We start from the raw sequence: 24,993 nt of genomic DNA on the forward strand, positions 1-24,993 counted from the left end.
CTTTGTTTGACAAAAACTGGGCTGTTTTTGTGAAAAACGGGCCATTTTTGGGAGGTCTGCAGAATGTAAAAACTTTTTTTTAAATTTGCCTCTTCAAAACCTTGGTGCACCTTATACTCTGAAAAATACGGTACATGCCAATTGACAGCATTCAAATTTTGATCATGTGACTGGAAATGCTGCAACAGTGATTTGAAAAACAGTCATAAGTCACTTTTTTTAGTGCCCTTGTAACTTTGAATATTCACTAAATGAATGATTGTAAATCGGGGATTATATTCTATTCTCATTTCCTTATCTTTTCTAATAGGTTAGTTAGAAGTTCTGTGTCTTATTTTGAAACATCTTTTAAGATTTATTGAGTTTTCTAAAATTAATCACCTCGCCTCCGTATAACCAATTTTGTTGTATTTATTTTGTACCATGACAATAAAGGCTATACTATGTTTTGCAAATCAGTTCTGTTGCAATTTCACAATGATGACCAAAAATTATAACTTCTTCCATTGTATGTGAAAGATATGGGATCAAAATCAATATATTTTGACTTTGTAGGAGAAAACCCGTGAACAGAAAGAAGCTGATTTGATTCCCAAGATTCAGGAAGCCATCAATTTTGGGCTGCAGGTATTAGACAGTGCCTTTGAACAACTGGACATCAAAGCAGGGAACTCTGACTCTGAAGAAGAAACCAATGAAAGGCTAGAACTGATACTGGAGCCAAAGGTAATAGAACTTGGTATTTCTGGTCATTTCAATTTTACAGGTTTGACTTATTCAGTAGTAAAAGCTATTTAATGACCTCAGGCCAATCATGATCTCTCGATACATTAAATCAGGGGTGTCAAACTCAAGGGCCGCAGCCCGCATCCGGCCCTTGGGACACTGGTGGGTTGCAGGCACTACGCCCTGGTATGAGCTACCAGTGCCTGCCAGGAGCACCAGGTACCATTCTGGTATGGTGCTCCAGAGGGCCCACCCACCTGCCGGAGCTTCTTACCTATATTTGAGCTCTTTGACAGTTCCGCGCACGGAGCATACGGTGTCTGTGCGATGCTCCGCCGAGCAGCTGGAGCGTCACGGAAGCACCACAGAGGTAAGGACACGTGCGTGCGTGCTGCGTGTGTCCATGTGGGGGATGCCAGGCCCTGTTGCACTGTACCAGTTTCAACGGGATCTGGAACCCACCACTGCCATAGGGCTACCCTGAAAACAGCGAAGGACCAGCCCGTGTGCCTCTCCCAGTTAAAATGGAGCTCAGGGGTGGGTGTGCACAGCCTCCCTTGGCTCACTTTTTGCCTGCGATAGCTTCCTACAGTCCTCTGCCAGCAAAAACGAACCGGAGGCTGTCCCAGCCGAAAACAGAGCCTGAGCAGCCACTAGGGTCACCACAGGTGCCCCAGACATGAGTGACATCGAGTTGGCCACGCCACCTGGCCATGTCCACCAGGCCACGCCTCCCCTAAGTCAAACACAACCCTGATGCAATAATTTTTACTTGTTATTGGTAATGTGGCAGGTAGTTAATTAAAGTTTTAGGAATTGGTAATTAGCCATCAAGAGGTGTGCAGATTATTATGATTTGAAGTTTAATCTTTAAAAAGTGTTTTAATTTTTTTTTTTACAGGATCTTTATGTTGATCGACCTTTGCCGTACTTAATTGGCTCCCAACTGTTTATGGAACAAGATGACGTTGGGCTTGGTGATCCTTCCAGTGAAGGTATGTGAAAGAATTAGTAATACATGCTTACAGTTAATTTATTTTTAAGGCTTATTATAGGCCACTTACTATTGATTAGGGACAATGCTGTGGCTCAGCAATTAAGACACTGGGCTTGTTGGCTATAGAGCCAGCAGCCCAGGTTCCAGACCTGAGCTCCTGTCCTCACCCAGCTCCTGCCAACCTAGCAGTTCAAAAGCATGTAATTGTGAATAGATAAATAGGTACCACTTCAATGGGAAGGTAACAGTACTCCATGACATCATGTTGGCCATATGGCTATGGAAATATCTTCAGACAACATTATCATCAAAGCGAAGATGAGCACTGTGCCCTATAGTTAGCAATGTCTAGTGGAGTAAAATCCACAGGGGCTTCCTATTATTCACTAAGTATGTGCAAAATATTTAATCTTCAATGACAGAATATTCCAGAGAAGAGTACAGGTGAAACTAGAAAAATTAGAATATCGTGCAAAAGTTCATTTATTTCAGTAATGCAACTTAAAAGGTGAAACTAATATATGAGATAAGACTCATTACATGCAAAGCAAGATAGTTCAAGCCGTGATTTGTCATAATTGTGATGATTATGGCTTACAGCTCATGAAAACTCCAAATCCACCATCTCAGAAAATTAGAATATTACATGCAATCACTAAAACAAGGATTGTACATAGAACAATATCTAGCTATCAGCCTGTGGCACTGCTGAGATGTCATGGAAGACCAGGATGCTTCAATAGCGGCCTTCAGCTCTTCTGCATTGATTGGTCTCATGTCTCTCATCTTTCTCTTGGCAATGCCCCATAGATTCTCTATGGGGTTCAGGTCAGGTAAGTTTGCTGGCCAATCAAGCACAGTATTCCCACAGTCATTGAACCAGGTTTTGGTGCTTTTGGCAGTGTGGGCAGCTGGAAAATGAAGTCAGCATCCCCATAAAGCCGTCTGCGGAAGGAAGCATGAAGTGCTCCAAAATCTCCTGGTAGATGACTGTGTTGACCCTGGTCTTAATGAAGCACAGGTCCAAAGTCCTGTTGCTCCTTGTTCCAAAGTCCTCTTTTCTGATGAGAGCAACTTTTGCCAAAAGGACCAAAAACTGGTTCAATGACTGTGGGATTACTGTACTTGATTGGCCACTGCATTCTTCCTCCATACTCTGGGTCCTTGGTTTCCAAATGGGATGCAAACATTGCTCTCATCAGAAAAGAGGACTTTGGACCATGGAGCAACAGGATGGGCTCCCAGCAGCGGCTGCTTGGCGTTGCCATTTGAGAGAGAGAGAGAGATATTAAATCAGAGTCCAAGGCAAAACTATCCTTAAAGTTCCAATTTAATAAGTCAGACATCTTGGTACATGTGTGGAATCCCAAATCTGAAAAGCTTCCTGGGATTCCATCCAAATGAAAATTCATGAACTTATGCCCACACCCATAAATCCATCACATGGTCCAATCTTCTTTGCCCATGCTGGCATCTCCACCGGTCAGGTGCAGAGGTGCGGAGACAAAAGATGATTTTGGGCTTCTAGAAAAGAATGACAACAACACATTCCACAATTCTACTCCTTTCTATTCCCCCCTCCCAACTACTACACTAATGAAACAGCATAATTAAATAATAGAGTGTGTGGCAGGCCAAAGATCCTAAAAGGAACATAACTACAGGCCTGACTTTTATGAAGGTTGCCATGTCCCGGGGTCATGTGATCACCTTTCATGACCTGACAAGCAAAGTTGATGGAGAAGCCAGATTCACTTAAGAACCGTAAGAACTTAAGTGTTATTAGCATAACAACTGGCAGTGATTCACTTAACATTATGGAAAGAGAGGTTGTAAAATGGGGCAAAACTCAGCTGCAGAAACCAGAAGAAATGTTGGTTTCAATTGTGAGTATAAGTTGAGGCCTCTCTGTATAACAAGTTAAAGAAACAATGCACAAATCTTGTCTTTTCCCTTCACCTATGGAACAAAAGGTTCAGTGGATGGTGACCACGGAAGCCTGATGGACAGTGAAGGAAAAGAAGAAGAGGTGAGTAGACTATCTCTTGAGGAATTTTAGGAACTGGAATGTTTAGATATTTATCAGTTTATTATATTGGGGGGAATATTTTTTAAAATTCAATTAAATTTAAATTAAGTACTTATTATCCCTGTCATAGAGGAAGAGGTCCAAGAGAGCATTGACAGCATGATGTCACGTTAAGTGCCACTTTTCTTAAATGTGTGTTGTTGTTGTTTTACTTTTTAGGAACTGGAAGAACTTGGGACTATAAGCGATGAAGATCAGAAGCAGGTAAGAAATGCATTTGGTCAAGTTTCGGTTCTCTGCAAATAACCATTGGGTTGAGAAAATAAGTAGCATGAGAAAATGTTTTGATAAGATGCCATTGACAAAAGCAAGTTTTCCTCTTTTATTTAAGTGTAAGAATCTATCTTAACTAGTCCTGTACTCCATACTGGACAGAAGAGAAAAGTGTAAGGTGCATTTCTTTTTCCCCACCCCAATCTGTCGCCAGATTTTTTTTATTTCTAGGCACTCAGATTGAAAATTATGGTTTGTTGAGGTCATTTCAACACTGATTTTTAATACATGTCCACTTCTTTTAGCATCATTTTTCAAGATGTAATGTTTACTATCTCAATAGTAAGTCAAATCAGTCAGTCAAAACAGACAGTCAAAAACTGTCTAGATCTATTTCACCATATGAATTTTTTTTCTCAAGTGCAGTAAAACATACCGGTATGTTTATTTTTCCAGAGAGCAGTATTAATGAGTGATGAAGATGAAGATATTTTTGGTGACTATGAAAAGGGGGAAGAGGAAGATGGTGACCTAGAAGAAAATACAACATTGGTAAGGAATTGCTGCTCAACAACATCATCAGTTTTATGAGAAAGCATTAATGAAGCATATTAATAAGATGCTTATAGCATGGATTATACCACTGAAAACTACAAAGCATTCATGTGATCAATGAAGTTGTTGTTTATAAAATACTTATTCCAGTACTGCTATATTGTGCCAATATTGGTAATATCCCAGATGCTTTAGGCCTTCTTCCTTTTGCCAATTCTGAATCTGCTGTTCTTTCTTTTTCCTATGACCAGAATATTTATAAGAATCTAATCTTCTTAGCAAAGCATAATACAAAAAATTCATAGCTTATTTGAGGGGCAGCATGAGTATAGGTATATGCAAAGAGCTAGTTTATTACATTTTTTCCATATTTGTGCCTTTGATATAAAAACTATAGTGGGCAGAGCAGAGCAGAAAAACCTTACTGGCAGCAGAGAAGAATTAGAAAGGAGAGAAAATTAAAATAGCTCAGTCATAACTTGGTAGCACAAACTGAGATAGTAGGGAATTAACAACATGTACCATATTTTTCGGAGTATAAGACACACCAGAGTATAAGACGCACCAAGGTTTTGAAGAGGCAAATTAAAAAAATCTTTGCATTCTGCAAATCTCCCAAAAAGGGCCTGTTTTTCATGAAAATGGGCCCATTTTTTTTTTAAAAAAAGGGCATGGATAGTCTTTAGGAGGCTTATAGAGTGATCCTGGGGGGGGGGCAGGTCCAAAAATGAGCAAGAAAAAGCCAATTTTTCACAAAAATGAGCAGTTGTTTTTTTTCCAAATGGATAGCCTTTAGGAGGCTTGTAGAGTGTTCCTGGTTGGGGGTGGCAAAAACGAGCAAAAAATGGCCCGTTTTTCACGAAAACAGGCCCGTTTTTGGTCAAAAAAAGGGGGGCATTAGGAAGCTTGTAGAGTGCTCCTGTGGGTGGGTGGGGGTGCAAAATTGAGCAAAAAAAAACGGTCCATTGTTTGCTCATTTCTATCCTCCCCAGCCCCTAGGAGCTCTCTGAAAGCCTCCATAAGGCTATGCACGGCCATTTTGGTGAAGGGGCAGGATTTCCAGAGGCAAAAAATGCTGTATTCAGTGTATAAGACACCCAGATTTTCAGCCTCTTTTTTGAGGGAAAAGGGTGCGTCTTATACTCTGAAAAATACGGTAGTCCTTAATGGAGCTACATCTACATGGAGGGAAGTAAGCAGTGGGATACACCAATGTTCTGTCCTAGTCCCATGTTTTTTAATATCTTCATAAACAATTTAGATGAGCGAATGGAGGGGAAACTCATCAAATTCGTAGATAACATCAACCTGGCAGGAATAACCAACACCCCAGAAGATAGGCTCAAGATCCAGAAGGATCCCGACAGACTTGAACACTGGGCCATATCTAATGAAATGAAATTCAGTGTTGAAAAAAATAAAGTTTTTGCACTTAGGCAAGAAAAAACAAATGTACAGTATAAAATAGGTAGAACCTGGCTCAAAAGCAGTAACTGCAAGAGGGATCTAGGAGTCCTAGTAGACAACCACTTAAATATGAGCCAGCAGTGTGCTTCAGCCACCAAAATGCACAGTGCAACTCCAGGCTGCATTAACCATAGTATAGTCCAAAAATCACATGAAGTGTTAGTGCTTTATAATATCTTGGTAAGACCACACTTGGAATACTGCATCCAGTTGGGGACTCCTAGATCCCTCTCGCAGTTCCTTCCATGTGCTCTTATTAGTTTGAAAATTGTGTTTACCCCTCTAACTTTTCCTAGCCTATAATATGTCTGGCTGTAAATAACTTATGAATATATATATATTTTAAAAAATAACAAAGTGTGTCTTTTTTCCCCTCTTACCCATTTCTACTTCCTTATTTGGAACTCAAAAGAAAAGACCAACATCGTTTACTGATGAGCTTGCAGCCCGAATCAAAAGGGAAGAGCCAAGTAAAGAACAGAAAGAACAATTATGTAAGCAGTTCCACATCTTTTTTTTTCTTTTGCTGCATAAAGTATGATAGAAAAAGCTTCGCTAATGATATTTTGAAAATATTTTTTATTTCCAGTAGACTGTTGTACTACAACCTAAATTTTAATGTCTTTTAATTAATGCACAAAGGAAGGTATTCAATGGAATCAAGGAGAACTATTTAAATGTATCTTACACTTTAAAATATATTCCAGATCTAGAAATTACTTATTAGAATAAACTGTTTCTATTATGAAAAATATTCTTTGTCCAAAGCTGAATGTAATTCTCTTTTGTTAAAAATATGTCCAATACATCCAAACTCAAAATATATTTTTTTGGGCTGCCTGTGTAATTATTTATCCCAACCTTCCGTCCATGAATGTTGCTGCAATTTCTAATGTTGGATTTTCCCCCTTACCAGAGGGAGCCCCCTTGTGGAGTGTGAAGCCATTACCATGGCAACTCCACAGTGCTGTACAGTAGAAGCCATTTTAAGGCACAACAGGCTGTATCTTAACAGAACACACACACACACACACACACACACACACACACACACACAGGGTGTCTTTCCCCCACAGTATTTGTTTCCAGAGAGTAAGTAATCTGTATACCAATTTTGGCTGAAAGAAATAAAATCAGACTGATCTGATAATAACAACTTAAGAGAAAACAAGTCAGAATGATTAGGATATTTAATAAAGTATGGCGATTCCTGTTGAATATTGGAAAAATGATAACAATACAAAATAACATCTTCCATCATTTCAATTACTCCTCTACCACATGGACCCAGTCCCTGTCCAGAAAGGATCTTTCAATATATCTTTTCAGTAACAGCTGTTGGGAGGGCATTAAATCTAGCCAGGGATAAATCCATTCCAAATTTTGGAATCATTATGTGACTCAGTTATTCCGGCTAATTCAAGAAGGTGTGTAGAGTAGGTCAAGAAGATGTTTCTAGGCAGAATCGATAAGTCAGCTCTGTAGTGGTCCATTTTAAGATCAGATAGTGTATGTAATCATAGCCCATATTCATCATAGGGTGGCCATGAAAAGCCATAAAATTGCAGTTTGGCATGGGGAGGGAGGGGGGAAGGAAGGAAGGAATGATGGAATCATAGTTAAAGGGCCAAAGCCAGTGGGGGGGAAAATAGAGAGCTTAAACCTGTAGGAAAAAATGAAAAAGCAGGCAGATGATAAGTTTCCTGTTCATTGCACCTTTAAATGTTTCATATGTAATGTTTTCTTCCTGAACAGATACGAAAAATAAGACTACAGTCACTATTAAGGAAGATGTTGATGCTGACTCAGATGGTAAGTTGGGGGTGGGTGGGGATGGGTTGGCCTTAGGAGCTGCATTTCTTACGAGAGGAGAAAGACATGAGAGCCACCTCATTTAGGAGGGTGAAGGATGATTTAGGTATATTCACCACCTTGAGTTATAAAAATAAGTGCGGGATAAAAATAAATCCTGAGTTAGCCATTTTCTAAGGTAATGGATGTCCTTACTGTTGAATAGTATTGTGCCTTGGAAATATTGTGCATTCATTTTATTATTTATATTCAGAACAAGTCAGGTCATACTGAAAAGTGTGAGAGGCTTTTGTTTGTCCTATATTTTAGCTATTTTGTTGGCTTTAAAATCTTTTCTCTCATATAAACCCCCTTTCAGTGCATTTTTAAGTGCTATGGAAACTTTATTAGACGCTGAAAAAAAATGACATTTTTACATTCTCAGTTAATTAGATAGAAAGAAATTTTGAGTTTTGAATCTCCAAAAATTATCCAGGAGATTGTACAAACACAGCTTCTGTGCCTCCTTTGCCCCAATCTTCTGTGGAATGGTTAGTAAGTGTAGTCAATGGAAAACTTCAGTAGGGAAAGTTTGCTCCTAATCATACTACTGTGTTTCTCCAAAAATAAGACAGGGTCTTATTTTCTTTTGACCACCAAAATAAGTGCTTGGCCTTATTTTCTGGAAGGTCTTATTATTTTTGAGGTGCAGGAAGCAGCAAGCATGGTCACCTCATGGCTGCTGCTGTGTTGCAATATTTTTGGGGAGGGCTTATTTTAGTGCATGCGCTCAAAAGCCTGATTGGGCTTATTATCCGGGCTGGTTTTATTTTCAGGGAAACAGGGTATCTTACTATCTATCTGAGAACTTCATAACTATCTTATTTTTAGCTCCTTTGACAAAAAACATTTATCTGATTCTAGATGATGATATCTTTAAACCTCCCAAGCTAACTGATGAAGATTTCTCACCGTTTGGTTCTAAAGATGGACTCTTCAGTGGTGGGACAGGACTCTTCGATGATGACGAGGTTAATATGTGGTTTATATATTCCTTTATGGAACTAGCGAAGGACATGCAGCTATTTGGATGCAAGGCAGAAAACTACTTTGAACCTAGGTGTATGTATCTCCATGAAGAGGCAGATGCATCCATGCCCACCAAAAGATTATAGGATAAACCTCTGTAGTAGGATGCAAACACAATCACTGCAGCCTAATTTGCGATCCTTGATGCCTACTTAAATTCAGGTGCATATCTTCCTGGAATTGTATAGCTAACATGTAAGCCTGGAAAGGGACATGGCGTCTTTCAAGAGGGGTTGAGAGGAGCACACTCGCACCCTCTAAGGCCCCCATTCCCCCACTTCATATTTAAATAATTGTGTGTCCTTAGAACTAGGCAAAACGTCTTGATGGAACCTCTGCTCTTCTATGCCATATGGTTGTGTAAGAATACAATCTGTATTGTAGTACAGTCTTTTTTTCTTTCTTTTTTTTTAGATATGGTTTCCATAGGTTGGGTCTTCCACTCCTCAGAACATTACAGTCCTGTTCTGAACAAAATTAAGCAGGAAAGAATTAGCATGTTTCTCACTGGGTTATTATTATCTTGGTCAGAAATCAGATAACATAACCGAAGGAGTGTGAATTAGGTAGAGGATGGTATGCGGAAAAAATATCTTGTCTATAATTTAGACAGTTTTACCAAATCTGATGATTCAGAACAGCTAAAGAGGGCCAGCCTCTTATTCCTGAAGTCCCAGGGCCTAGGGCTAATGGGCTCCACAAGTCAGTTTAGTGGTGAATGTGCAAAATGAAAGTCATAAGTCAGGAAGTAATAGTAATGATAAGCAATATTGTGGTTTTCTTTTGTGCAAATTAGGCCATTATGACTTGCTTAACAACTATGACTTTTTTTAAAAAAAATTAGCTTTGTATTACATAGGAACAAATTTTGTCTACATTATACATATGTTTTATAATGTCTTGGAATATAGAGGGATCTCACACCAAATTTTGATGAAATCTGATTAACTTCTTTTTTTCACATTATAAACTGCATTTCATTATGAGCTCTAAGTACCTGTTACTGTATATATATACACAGAAGCCTAATAATCAGAAACTGATTTTTTTTAATATGTAAAATTGTATGAAAAATAATTTCTAGTGTTTTTTCCAGTATTTGTAGTCTATTATTCTGTTTTCTAAATCTAAAATACATTCTGTTATGAGATATATTATTCTGTTTTCAATCAGAAGGATCTTTTTGCTGAATTGCCAAAAGAGGAAAAGGAAAAAGAAGCACGAATTCCAATAAATGATAGTAAGAATTTTTGTAAAACTTAATGATTTAATAGATTAACACAAGAAAACTTTGTAGTTCATTTGGGAAAGAAAGATGGTCTTTTTTTTTAAAACGTTGCTTTGGAAGTATATTGAGACAAACATGATCCAATCTAAATGAGGATATATTTAAGCCTCCCCAAGTTTAGTAAAGAATATTGTAGAATGCAGCTTTATTTTTCCAAGTGTAACTATAAAATGTGGTTACTCCCCCAAAGAGCCTTTCATTGATTCTTTTTTATTTTCATGGGATATACGTAAACATTTACTTTCCACACACTTGATTGGCACCTGATGCACTGACAACAGAGCTTCCATAACTCCATTAGGGTCAGCTTCCTTATGCTCTACATGAGTGACCCTCAACCTTTAGGGTATCAGGGACCGGTTCCATGGAGAAAGGTTTTCCATGGACCAGAGTGGGTGTGGTTTTGTGTGCTGCCTGCATACTGTGGGTGGAGCTTGTTTGTGCAGCCCGATTGCTGGCATGCTTCGGATCGGTGTTGGTCCACAGACTGGGGGTTGGGGACCCCTGGTCTACACGTTAGGACTTCACTGTTTCCCCCAACCCTTATATTCCATCTACTGACAGGTGAGTCCTCTACATGGGGCAGCCCTTGAAGAGCATTCGGAGACTTCAGCTTGTCCAGAATGCAGCCGTGCGAGCAATCATGGGTGTACCTCGGTACACCCACGTTACACCTATCCTCCGCGAGCTGCACTGGCTGCCTATTGGTCTTCGGATACGCTTCAAGGTGCTAGTCGTCACTTATAAAGCCCTTCATGGTATTGGACCTGGGTACTTGATAGACTGCCTGCTGCCAATTACCTCCAACAGACCGATTAGATCCCACAGATTAGGCCTCCTCCGAATTCCATCCACTGGCCAATGCCGACTGGCGACCACCCGGAGGAGGGCCTTCTCTGTGGCTGCTCCGGCCCTCTGGAACGAGCTCCCCGTGGAGATTCGAACCCTCACCACCCTCCAGGCTTTCCGCAAAGCCCTTAAAACCTGGCTGTTCCGATAGGCCTGGGACTGATGAGTTCCTGTCCCCGCTCGAATGGTGTGGCTGTTGATTGTTTTTTTTTAAATTGTGGTATTGTTTGTCCATGTCGTTTTCCCTATTTGTATTCCCCCCCCCCCCCGACTTGGGTTGTGAGCCACCCTGAGTCCCTTCTGGGAAAAGGGCGGCATAGAAATATAATAAATTCAATTCAATTCAATTCAATTGAAATCATATTAGGTAGCACCATATCCACTTCATCAAAGTCCTCGGGCAAAATGACTCCCAGCAGACATTGTAAGAGGTCATCATCTTACAACTGTAATATTGTAAAGTGTCACACCTGTAACAATGTAAGATGCCATCCCTGTGCCCGTGAACAGTCAGGAGTAAGGCAAATATATACTTAAAGGCATAGTTACAGAAAAGGAAGTTGACTTTGGGACAGTTTCAATTTGATCCCTTTTCTGTGCTTTTTAGAACCATCATCAAAAGCAGTAAGGAAAGTTCCTCCTGGAGCAGTTTCTCTCTTTCCAGGTATGAATAATAAAAAAAACTTAACCAATGATCTGCAATTTTTTTTAATCTTTACTTAATTGACCTTAAACTACCCTAATTCGCAAGTATGTCTGTAGAGTGGAACCTTGAAATCCTTTGATCAGCTTCATTACAGAAGCAAGCTATCATTGATGCTTTAGTTGATCTAAACAAGTGGCATTTGCATTTTGTGTATATACAATAGATTCAGCTTTACACATAATACTAAAAGTGAAGTCTTCTTAGTTTTGGTTTTCATGTTGTATGAACCAAGCCAGTTGTGTTTTCAGTAAACTCTGTGTTGAACAAAAGATGACTTAACTAGACATATGAATTTGATCAGAGACCTCTACTGAACAGCTATTAGCAATAGGACTTAGACTTATATACAGTGGCGGGATTCAGCGGGTCCACACCTATTCAGGAGAACCGGTTGTTAACTTTCTAAGCAGTTCAGAGAACCGGTTGTTGGAAGAAATCTTATTTTGTTTTTTCCCACTTTACAGGGCTAATCCTGTAAGGAAGGCAGGAAGGAAACATTCTGGTGTTGTTTCTAGCCTAATCTTTATTGCCCTACTTACAGAAACTGCCTCTCTGGTTAACCCTTATTACATTGTAACAGCTAAGGCGAAGCACCCATCGTCCTGAGTGACATTGAGTTGACCATGCCCACACAGTCATGGCCATGCCCATCTACCTGGTCATTAGGGCAGAGAACCGGTTGTTAAATTACTTAAATCCCACTACTGCTTATATACCACACCATGGTGCTTTACAGCATTCTCTGAGTGGTTTACAACTTCAGCATGTTGTTCCCAACAGTCTGCGTCTTCTTTTTACCGACCTTGGAACGATGAAAGGCTGAATCAACCTTGAGCCGGTCAGGATTGAACTCCTGGCAGAGGGCAATGTTAGGCTACTATACTGCATTCTAACTGTTGTGCTGCCACAGCCCTTGCATGTTTATAACATTTCTGGAGATTGAACAGCTCTCATCTGGAAATGTTCTGGCATATATAGTTACTACATCCTCTAACCATTTAGATCTTATTGCTCTCATGGACATAATAAGGTGATGTCTAATGAACACATAAAAATGTGATTGCTATTATCTGAAATTTAGAAATTGTGCCTCTGTTCCTGCGTTTAATTTTTTTGTAACCATATCAACATTTCTAACTCGTGTTTCTCTTTCAAAAAACTGAGATTATTTTTTGAAAGAGGTTGCGCTGGCTTTTTTTTGTCCTCTATTTTTCCTCATTGGAATTGTTAACATTTATTACTTGTTAACTTTTCCTCTTTTATTACTTTCTTTTTAAGGGAAATGTGTTTCTTCCTATTACTTTTCTTGTTTCGAAATTTATTGTTACTCAATATTTTTAATATTTGATTTTCGAGTCTGGGATACATATCTGAATTCACTCAGTTTTAGTGTTTTTTAAAATAAAATAAAAATCAGCATTATGTGGTCTTTTTTTTTACCAAGTTTCTGTTACTTTCACTTCCTTCTCTTAAGTATTCTGTAATGGTTAATATTAAACTAGGAATAGATAATTATCTTGCATAACTGTTTTGGATTTAAAATCATGTTCTGTCACTCAAAATACTTCCTGCTGGCCAACAGAGAGATTAAAATAATCTTGATTTAACAGTGCTATAGATCTGAATATACATTTTAAATGTTTATCATTGCTACTTCTGGCAAAACTGCTTTACTTTAGAAACCTCTTCCTAGAAATATTGTTAAAAATAAGATGACTTCTAGTTGAAATGGTACTGTTCATTTATAGAGTGACATATTGGTATATTTGGAAGTTGAACAGTGAATTTTATGCCAAATGATTTATAAGACAAATTCTTAAGTGTGATTGTTCCAATGAGTTTGAAAATGCTTTTTAAGCGAAACAATTTGTAGAACTCCAGCTCTAGGTATCAGATAACTATTTTTAAACCCTGTTCATAGGTATGCAGGATGTATTTAGTCCTTCTTCAGTTCCATTGGAAAAAGAGAATAAAAAGTTGACAGAATCAATCACAGATAAGTCTTCTAAGCCATATGAAGCTCCTGGTCTGTTTGAGGAAGATGAGAATTTTGAACCCAGTAAGAGTAGTTGCGTTATAGGTAAGTTTCTAAAACTAAAACATGTTAATTCCTTCTCTTTTATCATAATTAAAAGAGCTTAAAATATCTTTGTATCTTAATTTGTGACGGTGCCCTTGATAGTGAAATATAAGCTATTTTTCTGTAGTTTCCTGTCACATTAATAAAACTTTATTGCATATTACATTTAATTTATATCTTTAATGATGTGTGGAAGTATTCAGTAAAATATAGTACACAATAAAGTATTTTAATTAGGTGTGAGATCCCTCCTTAATTATTTTTATATACATATGTATGAAGTGTTTTACCAGTATTACTATTTTGTTAATTGACTTCCCCTGTTGCTGATAAGTCTGATCCTAAAGTGAACTCTTTGTGTCTTATTTTTATATAGCCAAACCTTCTGTGGATTTATTTGATGATGATGGGGATCTATTCAGGGAGAAGCCTGACAGTGCCAACATTGCAAAAAATGTAATTTTTCTTTTCAAACTGTTTTTTTTTAAAGTGCTACATTGAGGATTAGTTTATAATGTGACTTGCTTCAGTTTCAACATCCAATGAACTTAGATGTGAGTCACTTTAAACCCCCCCCCGCCCCTCATGCTTCCAAATCCACCTAATATTTTGCAGTTAGTAAAAAGCAGATAGTGTCAGACCCGCCACAAGTTTAAACCTCTAAATAAAAATGATCCTTGATGCCATTTGTTGAGAAAGGTATAGTTTATTAGAGATCAAATGTATTGCAGTAATGCAAAGCCAGAACTGAATATTGTGCACCAAAATCTCTTAAGTTCTCACAAATCAATTATTGGAAGTAATTTCAAAAATGGACTACTTACATTTGACACCTTTCAGGTTTATTAATATGTGTATTGTGTGTTTTTAAGAGTCAACATTCTTCTGCTGAGAGGTTTAAAAATTTAACTCCAACACCTTTCACGAGTCAGAAAAGCCTATTCTCTGATGAAGAGGATACTGAAGTAAGTTCTTAATCATTTAATTACAGTTAAATATTGTACGTACCACCTCCTTATTGAAATACTGTAGCTGGGAATGAGTGTTTCTCCTTTGCAATGTTATCATGATCCTTGAAGGCCACAAGTATAATGAATTGTTATGATTACTGGCCACGGAACTCAGATTACTGAGCCACAGTGGCGCAGTGGTTAGAGTGCAGTACTGCAGGCTACTTCTGCTGACTGTTGGCTGACTGCAATTTGGTAGTTCAAATCTCACCAGGCTCAAGGTTGACTCAACCTTACATCCTTCCGAGGTGGGTAAAATGGGGACCCAGAAGTGTTGGAGGGCAATATGCTGACTCTGTAAACTGCTTAGAGAGGGCTGTAAAGCACTGTAAAGCGTTATATAAGTCTAAGTGCTATTGCTATTACTAAGATTTCTAGAAATGATATATCTACATTGCACTCAACGTGCAACTCAGTGTAGTCGACTTATTCCATGTGTAGTCCCCAATGGAACTATATCTACATGGAAAGAAGGGAAGCAGTGGTTTACCCCAAGGTTCAATTTTAGGCCGAATACTCTTCAACAACTTCTTCGATGATTTAGATGAGGGAATAGAAGGGGAACTCATCAAATTTACAAACAACATTAGACTGGCAGGAATATCCAACACCCCAGAAGATAGGCTCAAGATCCAGATGGATCTCACGGACTTGAACACTGGGCCCTATGTAATAAAATGAAATTCAATATAGAGAAAAGTAAGATTCTACACATAGGCAAGAAATATCAAATGTACAGAAACAGATTAGGTGAAACCTGGCTCAATAGCAGTAACTGGGAGATGGATCTTGGAATCCTGGTGGACAATCATTTAATATGAGCCAGCAGTGTGCAACAGCAGCCAAAAAGCCAATGCAATCCTAGGTTGTATTAACAGGGATAATACATGAGGTATTAAACCATTTTATAAAGCCTTAGTAAGACCATACTTAGAATACTGCATCCAGTTTTGGGCACCATATTGTAAAAAAAGATGCAAAGACTTTGGAAAGAGTGCAGAAAAGCACAACAAAGATGATTAGGAGGTTTGTCTAGTCTAGTGAAAAGAAGGACTAGGGGTGACATGACAGCAGTATTGCAATATTTGAGCCACAAAGAAGAGGGGGTCAACTTATTTTCCAAAGCACCAGAAGGCAAGACAAGAAACAATGGATGGGAAATAATGAAGGAGAGAAATAATCTAGAACTAAGTAGAAATTTCCTAACAGTGAAAATAATTAAGCAATGGAACAGCTTGCCTTCAGAAGTTGCAGGTGCTTCATCAGAAGAGACTGGGCAGCCACTTATCTGGAATGATATAGAGTCTCCTGCTTGAGCAGGAGGTTGGATTATGTTCTGACCCAGCCTTAGCAGAAGCAAGAAACAGACTCCTTGCCACAAAAAAAACATCTTTATTTACCTCTTGTGAGTTAATTGCATTCACTCACTGAAAAGTCCAGGCAATAGTCTTTCAAGGAGTTATCTGCAGTAACAGACCTTATCAGTTCCTTACGATAATTGCAAGGTCGTGAGCTCCCAGCCAAAAGGCTGCAAATTAAGTTCTGCCAAGCAGTCTTTGTGGCACAAAACACAATGAGCAAAATCTTCAGAAATACAAACTGTTGCCTCCTATGACAATAACTCTCTTTCCTTCTATTTATTCCCCAGCCAGGGAGGGGACATTCACGTCCACATGTGCCTTGCTTCCCAGTCGACTCCTTGTCATCCATTGTTCTCCTCTCCTAACTGCTCTGTGCATACGTGCATTTGGATAAACCCCAGTTTTTCTTCCTTTTCACTGATATCAGCCCTCAAAGGCAGCTGCCTCTCTGGTGGCTGGGAAATGTCGGACAGCCCTGGCTCTATCTCTGCATCCGACACAGAGCATCCATCAGAGCCTTCCCCAGAGTCCAGAACTGGCCCAGGTTCCTCCCCAACCTCCTCATCGTCCGAGTCTGCCGCCAGCTCTGCTGGCAGCTGGTGGGCCACAACAAATTAGAAGATCTCCTTCCAACTCCGTTATTCTGTAATTCTGTTAAATTGAAAAATGTAGGTGAACATTTCATTATAAACAGTGAGAAAAGAGTCTCTACTGGTGTGAGGCTAAAAGGACACATGTTGTGTTCTAACACAATCAAATATCTGCTGCAAACTAGAGACTCACAACTCAAATCTCTGACATGTAACTTGATTAGCAGGTTCTCAAGTGGAGGAACTGGCCTTCCTGTTACCTATATCTGCCAGAGTTCAGAATAGACCAACAGGGATTGTGGAAGTGTGTTTCAGGAGTGTTTTCTTTTAACATTATTTCATCTGCTAGATAGGGAATCAATTCTTGGGCTCAGTATCTTTACTAAAGTGTTTGACAGCACAAGGATGCTATTGCATGAATAGTTATTTAGTAATATATTATATTATACTATATGACACTATACTATACTATACTATACTATACTATACTATACTATACTATACTATACTATACTATACTATACTATACTATACTATACTATACTAATTATATTATATTATATTATATTACATTACATTACATTACATTGCATTATATTATATTATATTATATTATATTTATATTTATATTTATATTTATATTTATATTTCTACAAGAACAGAAATTGACTCAAAGTCCTAGCCTTTCTTCCATTTGTCATTTTCTTCTACCATTCAGTTGGCTGCTTAAAATGTTCCAAATGGGTAAATGCATATCTTTAAAAATGCTACTTGTGGCTTTCTTTTGCAACAGGACTTGTTTTCTTCACATCAGCCTATAGGGGTGAAGAACTCAACTTCATCATCTACTAAAGTGATGACAAAAACTGCATTGTCTTTGTTTGAAGATGAGGAAGAAGAGGTATGTGACAGCTGAAAACAACATTTTACAGTATAAAAGGTGCTAGGATGACTGTAAAACTGAGAACATTATATTTTTATTCATCTGTGTTTGAAACTTAACAGGTGCTTTCACAAGTCAATTTGCCTAAGACCCCCCCCCCTTAAAAAGTCCAGATCTAATGTAAATCTACGATCTTAAATTTTATTTCACAAGCAATGAATTGTTAATGTTAAAATATAACAAATTTGTCAAGACCACTAGAGGATAGATTAAGAGGAAGGAGATGTGAAATTCAAAATACAAACTCATGTGTGCAACAGTTTCATTTTGCACCACCAAAACAAAGCTTTCCAGAAATACTCTTAATATACATCGTAATTTCAATTTCAGATGTTTTTCTCTCTTTAAAACCATCTTCCTCTGTAGTACTGTTTTACTCAGGGTTTTATTTTTATTCTGAGTCATAGCTTCCTTTCTTTCTCCCCAATCCTTGTATTGGGTTGCTTGCTCAGCCGTAATCCCCCTGTTAACCCCTGAAACAGCAAGCCTCCAGCAGGCCATCTCAAGGTTGCCATTTGGGGGGGAGGGGGCGCTTTCAGGGGCATAACCTGGACTAGAACTCACAGTGACGATGATGGTCAGCTGGAAGGTTGGAGGAATCCGCCAACAATCAGCTGGGGCCTGGAGCACCAATTGGAGGCTGCGATGTTGCTCCCCTGACAAGCCGGTGCATCATCAAACAGCTGGGCAGCAGACCTGATCAGCTGGGAAGCGAAACGCCGATCAGCTGGAGGGTGGAGAGCAGGCTGGCAACTGAATGACAACATAGGCACAGACAAAGATTCTCAGCCTTTCGCAGCAGCCAGAAGCCACATAGGTGGGGCAGGGGTTTTAAGTCCGCAAGAGAGCAGCAGCAATAGCAATAGCAATAGCAGTTAGACTTATATACCGCTTCATAGGGCTTTCAGCCCTCTCTAAGCGGTTTACAGAGTCAGCATATCGCCCCCACAGTCTGGGTCCTCATTTTACCCACCTCGGAAGGATGGAAGGCTGAGTCAACCTTGAGCCGGTGAGATTAGAACCACTGAACTGCAGATAACAGTCAGCTGAAGTGGCCTGCAGTACTGCACCCTAACCACTGCGCCACCTCGGCTCCCTCGTTGACTTTGTTTGTCACTCTATGCCGAGTTTCCGAGCTTTCCAAGATAAAACGCTTCGAACAAATTGTTGCTTGCTATTTCATGGTGCTGGAAGCTCGGAATGTGACACACCTACTTTCCTGTCCTACTACACGAGAAGTCATCAGTTCATTGTATCGGCAGCCACAAAGAAGCAGCAATCCTAATATTCACTTCAGCATAGTCAGGAACAATGTAAAAATATGCTTCTTGACTATTGAGCTGATGCTTCTTTTTAATATCAGCAGTTTACCAAAGTAAAACTGAAAACTTTTTGTTATTATTTTTTTCTTTTTATTCATAAACATTTTCCATTCATATCATTTACACAAAAGCAAAGAAAGAAGAAAAGGAAATATTAACACATATACTAATAACGCTAATAGTGTAACAGAATAATTTGAACTAGATTTCTTTTTATATTAGCTTAGAGATGGACAGATTGACATTAAAAATAAAGGACAAAGAAGACACAGAATATTAATTAACATGGAATAAACTTTACGAGTGGTTAGAGATAAAAGGTAGAAATTAGATATAGATTATTGCTATGTATGAATTAAATATAAAGATGGTTTATAATTATAAATATGCTAATATAATTAACAGAATTGCAAAAAAACTGATAACTTTTAAAAACAAAACAAATTTAATGTGAAACATGTATTATTTCTCATCACAAAAATGCAAAATTTACCATCAACATCAAACGTATCTGCTTATAGATTCGACAGAAATTGCCCATTGCCAATCTAGGATTGCAGGGCAGACAGTATGGAAATAGTTTGTCCTAAACACACAAAGTTTGTTTTAAATTCCCATTTTTTTTCCCTACTGTGAAAATATGGAGACTGGTAGAGATTCGTTTTTCATTGCTTGCAGTAAATTAAATTCTTCTTGGTTTTTTTTTTTTCTCCAGGACCTCTTTGGATCTATGCCAAAAATGTCAAAATCTTCTCAGGAGAGATCATCCAACTTATTTCTCAGCAGTGATGAAGAGGTACCATGTTCAGAGGTTATTAAAATGTGGATCTGCAACATGAAGCCAAATTTGTTTACTATAGAGCAGTGTTTCTCAACCTTGGCAACTTGAAGTCCGGACATCTTCAAGTTGCCAAGGTTGAGAAACACTGCTATAGAGCCTTCATTGCTTACAAATTGTTTACATAGGATGGTGGTTTCATTTGTTCTACTTCAAGTCTATATACAGGGCATAATGCAGTGCCTACTCTGCCCTCTGAAGTTTTGATGGCCGCAGATATAAGGAGTAGGATCCAGAAATAAACATGATTAAAAAAAAACATGGAACAACTATTAAATATCTTCTGTTGCTTTTTCTTCAGTATGTAGATCATGAGTTCAGTTGGAATTTTGAATCAGGGAGGTTGAACTTGTTTTCAATTCAATTCAATTCAAACCTTTATTGTCAGAGTACAACACGTGTACAATGAAATTGGCTGAGCCTCCCTTCGTGCACCCCCCCCCCAAACACAATGCAACTCACAGCGAAAGACAAAAAAATCCCTGAAATCCCTAAATTTGTGCATCACATGATTACAGGAAATTCTGGGCAGTACATAAAGCAACCCCGGCAGTAAAATAAGTAACAAAAGATGGCAAAAACTGGGCAACAAGAAACGGATCCAAAATAATCAAAAGTCTGGATGCGAAGTCAAGGCCCTCCTAAATACCAGCAAGGAAGAAGTCACACAGAACTCAAGAACCTAATTCCAGAGGGCAGGGACAGAGGGAAGATTCTTCCAAGGTCCCAACAAACACCATTGTTTAGCTACTGTTGGCATACAAATCTTCCTGGTTGAATCAGCCAGCAGATACTACGTGAGACAGGCAATCCTTCAAGTAACTCAGCCTTATGCTTATAAAATCACACCCAAAAGCACACTGAGACCAGGGAAGCTCACAAAGCAGAGCTATTATATGGTCATATTGAGGCATGTCCATCACTGCCTTCACTACTCCATTCTGGAAAAGTTAAAACTTCTGAATAGTCTTTTAGGGCTACTCTAGAAAGTAGATGTTGTCGTATGTAGAAAAACTAGGCCATGAGTCACTGAAGGGTTTTATGCATGTTTTATCAGAAAGATCCCTAATTTCAGACTGATAAAAAGACTTATATTCATAGGTCATATTCATAACCTGCTTTTCATTGGGATCCCTTAAAACAGGGGTCTCCAGCAGTAATGGTTTTCTCTTACTTTCACTACTGGTTTGGAACTGGAGCGCGCTCTCTCGTACGGGGCTTCTGCGCATCCTCAGAACCTTCTGCGAATGCGCAAAGCATCCATGATGGTGGGTGAGCAGAGCCTCCAGCCACTGCTGCCACTACCGGTTCACCCAAACCGGGGCAAACCAGCAGAATACCACCTCTGCTATCCCTGGTCCATTAAACTGCACCAGTCCACGGAATCTGTGAAACCAGGCCACGCAAACAAGCAAAGTCCCATCCACAGGATGAAAGCAGCACATGAAACCATACCCTCTCTGGTCCATGGAAACAACCCTCTCTATGGAACTGGTCCCTGGTGCTCAAAAGGTTGCAGAGGGGGGCGGGGGTGCTGCCTTAAAGCGAAAACGAATATTTAATCTTATTTTGATTTCATGCTCCTAAGAAAAACACTTGTCTTATATGGTGGGATTTGTTTATTTCGTGGTTCGTATGTCACTATTTTGGTGGACCTTGGTTATGGTGCATTCATTGATGTGCTTTGATTTGAACCTCTGTATCTGAATAATGAATTGAAGAATAATTATATGACAACATGGTATATTTTTAGGATCATTGTAATAATAAAAAAGAGATCAAAGCTACTTCTGAAGGAAGTAAAATAAAGGAACCTGTGAAGTCTGCTTATGGGGCCAGTCAAGCTATTAAGAGAGACCTCTTTGAAGAAGGAGGAGAAGGAGAAGATGATTTCGTTGTTGCCACAAAAGACAGGTAAAAAATTTAGCTGCAAGAAAACAACATGTTCATTTATTAATACTGTATTATTCAATACTAGCTGATAACCTGGTGTTGCCTGTGTACTTATGTATCCTAATCCTGTATTAGACAGGAAAAGCCCTGATTTTGGCAGCAATTAAATTAATTACAAATGCTTTCCCTGTGCCCCAGAAGCGTCAAGGAAAGTGATACCACCTTGTTGTTTTGCTAGCTGATCCATTATCATTTGGTATGCTTTTTTCTGATCCTGATTTAGAAGTGGCTGCTTGTCCGCAATATTTGCACTAAGCTGTTTGAGGTTGTAGTTCTTTTCTCGTATGTAAGTACGTTGTATTGGCCATACATTCATCCTCAAAAATAATTAAAGCCTTGTTAAAAATGTCTGGACCAAATGTAATTTCTAATGTTGGATTTTCCCCCTTAACAGAGGGAGTCTCCTTGTGGAGTATTGTGAAGCCATTACCATGATAATTCAACTGCGCTATACAGTAGAAGCCATTTTATGGCAGTACAGTAGAAGCCATTTTAGGCACAACAGGCTGTATCTTAACAGAACACCCACCCTGTCTTACCCCCACAGTATTTGTTTCCAGAGAGTAAGTCATTTGTGTACTAAGTTTGGTTGAAATTGCTTGAGGTGTTCCAGAGTTATGCTGGAAAACACACACACACATAGATAATTGGTGTGAAAAATGGTCGTAGTCACTTTTGTCAGTGCCATTCTAACTTTGAATGGTCACTAAATGAACTGTTGTAAATCAAGGACTACCTGTGGTCATTAATAGGGCAACAATGTGAGTGGAACAAGGTAATTCTTTAAATATTGTAAAACAAATAGCTGTGCTTCCATAGAGTAGCCTTGAGCACATGTGCTACATGAAATTCTTTAATCTCTACCAACTGTACCACTATTACTGTAGATTTTCTTCCTACTGACATCTTTAGTGACTAAAAAAAAGTAATTGTTCTCAGTTTATGTTAGTCAAATAATGGCAGGGTTGGATCTTATTAATACTTGGAAGAGTTGCCACCAGGGGATGGAAGCTACATGGGAAGTCAGAGAAACATACCAAAAAGAAGTGAGGAAATACCAGTAAAACTGCATGATTATATCCATGTTGTAATCAGGAATTGGAGAGCCAATTTGGTAAAGTGGTTAATACATCAGGCTAGAAATGAGGCTGTAAATTCTACTTCGATCTTAGACACGAAGGCAGCTAGCTGACTCTCAGCTCCAGGAAGAAGGTTATGACAAACTGCTTCTGAAATCCGTGAAAGTTTCACGGACTAGTCCAGGCAATCACTAGGAGTCAACAAAGGCACAAAAAAGAAGAAAAAAAAACAGGAATTATTCTTAGTTAAAGATTTTAGAATTAGTTAATGTGGAAAATATAATATTTAACTGGCTTAGTGCTTAATTTTACCTTACTGATAAAATATTTGTGAAAATAGTTATAAAGAAATAATTACAGAATTCTACCCTGTTTCCCTGAAAATAAGACCTCCCCGGATAATAAGCCCAATCAGACTTTTGAGCGCATGCGCTAAAATAAGACCTCCCAAAAAAATAAGCCCTCCCTGAAAATATTGCAACACAGCAGCAGCCATGAGGTGACCACGCTCACTGCCTCCTGCACCTCAAAAATAAGAATACCTCCCCAAAAATAAGGCCAAGTGCTTATTTCAGGGGTCAAAAGAAAATAAGACCCTGTCTTATTTTCGGGGAAACACGGTAGCAATTAAGTAAATCTCAGATGCATTGTTAAAATACCATTGTAGTAAAAGATAACCAGGTAATAACGGATCCATCTTGGACCAAACTTTTTTTTTTCTTTCAGCAGTAAAAAAACACCTCAGAAAAATGCTGCTCTATTTGAAGATGGTACCTTGCACTACAGCTCTCAGCCAACCTTAACCAGTCCTCAACCAGCGTCATCTGATGCCCAATCAGTAACAGTGTGTGCTGATCAAGTAAGCCGTAATTCAAATTGTGACTTTGTAAACATTAAAGGCTTAGCACTCTCATTCACATGATACCAACTTGTTGCACAATGCATCCATCTAATGAGGTTACAGCCAGTTAGATGCATCTAATGAAGGTTTGAGGGGGGAAAAGATGACATTTCTGAAGAATGATTCCTCTTAATAATAAATCAGTTATGGGATCCCAATCTGGAAATATTAGATCATATCAGTGGTGGGTTGCGGATCCCGTTGCAATGCGTCCTTACCTCTTGTGACGCTTCCGCGAGCCTACGCAATGCTCCAGCTGCTCGGCAGAGCGTCGCGCAGGCGCCATGCGTTGCGTGCACAGAAGCACCAAAGAGTTCAAATACAGGTAAGGAGCTCAGGCAAGCGGGTGGGCCCTCTGGAGCACCATACCAGAACGGTACCCAGTGCTCCGGGCAGGAAGTGGTACGCCCGTACCGGGGTGTACCACCTGCAACCCACCACTAGATCATATGTAAGAATAGCAGAGTCTTATAGCAATTTGTCAGCTTATTAAATCTATTATGACAGTTTGTGGATTAGAATTCTACTTTAATCACTTACACAATGAAGCGATGAAATCTGTTTTATTTATTTTTACAAATAGGGTGGCAAAGCTATCCAACACAGCTCTCTCCTACTTTCCCCACAGCAATAACCTTTTGAGGTGGGTTGGGCTGAGAGAGAGTGACTGGCCCAAAGTCACCCAGCTGGCTTTCATGGCTAAGGTGGGATTTGAACTCATGATCTCCCACTTTCAAGTATGGTGCCTTAACCACTTGACCAAACTGGCTCTATTCACAAAATCTTACTATAATAAATTATTTTTTTTAAAAAAATATTATAAATGATGTATCTGGATAACAAATACAACGGGGATTTTTTAAAACAGTAATTTTCACTACTATGTCATCTAAATTTAAATCCCAGTTATAAGGTAGCTTCCTATTTGTCATCTGAATAACATAATAAATCACAAATAATAACAGAAACTTTTAAATATAAAACATTGGCTATTTTGATGTTCAAAGGCAACTGTTAGGACTGGATTTTCTAGTGAAGCAGATTAAGATACATTCTGTAGACAATTAGCAGTTCCATCCAATTGGAATTCCATGACGTTCTGAGCTAATTTTAATGCAAGATAATATATGTGTATCCATCAGTTAA

The 24,993-nt window shown here is 38.9% G+C and overlaps 1 protein-coding gene across 3 annotated transcripts in view; it reads left to right on the plus strand.

Annotated features, from left to right (window-relative positions):
• Window positions 1–24,993, plus strand: part of LOC116514748 (WASH complex subunit 2C-like) — a 51,367-nt gene that overhangs the window by 12,924 nt on the left and 13,450 nt on the right. The window contains exons 4-20 of one of the 3 annotated variants that reach the window (XM_032226433.1): window positions 556–726; window positions 1,628–1,721; window positions 3,697–3,752; window positions 3,972–4,016; window positions 4,482–4,577; window positions 6,460–6,541; window positions 7,803–7,859; window positions 8,763–8,869; window positions 10,101–10,167; window positions 11,672–11,728; window positions 13,692–13,850; window positions 14,227–14,306; window positions 14,723–14,815; window positions 17,605–17,712; window positions 19,792–19,872; window positions 21,668–21,828; window positions 23,673–23,805. In XM_032226433.1, the coding sequence (XP_032082324.1) occupies window positions 556–726; window positions 1,628–1,721; window positions 3,697–3,752; window positions 3,972–4,016; window positions 4,482–4,577; window positions 6,460–6,541; window positions 7,803–7,859; window positions 8,763–8,869; window positions 10,101–10,167; window positions 11,672–11,728; window positions 13,692–13,850; window positions 14,227–14,306; window positions 14,723–14,815; window positions 17,605–17,712; window positions 19,792–19,872; window positions 21,668–21,828; window positions 23,673–23,805 (1,647 nt within the window). The remainder of the gene's footprint in view (window positions 1–555; window positions 727–1,627; window positions 1,722–3,696; window positions 3,753–3,971; window positions 4,017–4,481; window positions 4,578–6,459; window positions 6,542–7,802; window positions 7,860–8,762; window positions 8,870–10,100; window positions 10,168–11,671; window positions 11,729–13,691; window positions 13,851–14,226; window positions 14,307–14,722; window positions 14,816–17,604; window positions 17,713–19,791; window positions 19,873–21,667; window positions 21,829–23,672; window positions 23,806–24,993) is intronic. The other 2 variants (XM_032226434.1, XM_032226435.1) reach the window with 2 other exon arrangements.

The sequence above is a fragment of the Thamnophis elegans genome, chromosome 11 (genome assembly GCF_009769535.1).
Source record: "Thamnophis elegans isolate rThaEle1 chromosome 11, rThaEle1.pri, whole genome shotgun sequence".
NCBI lineage: Eukaryota > Metazoa > Chordata > Lepidosauria > Squamata > Colubridae > Thamnophis > Thamnophis elegans.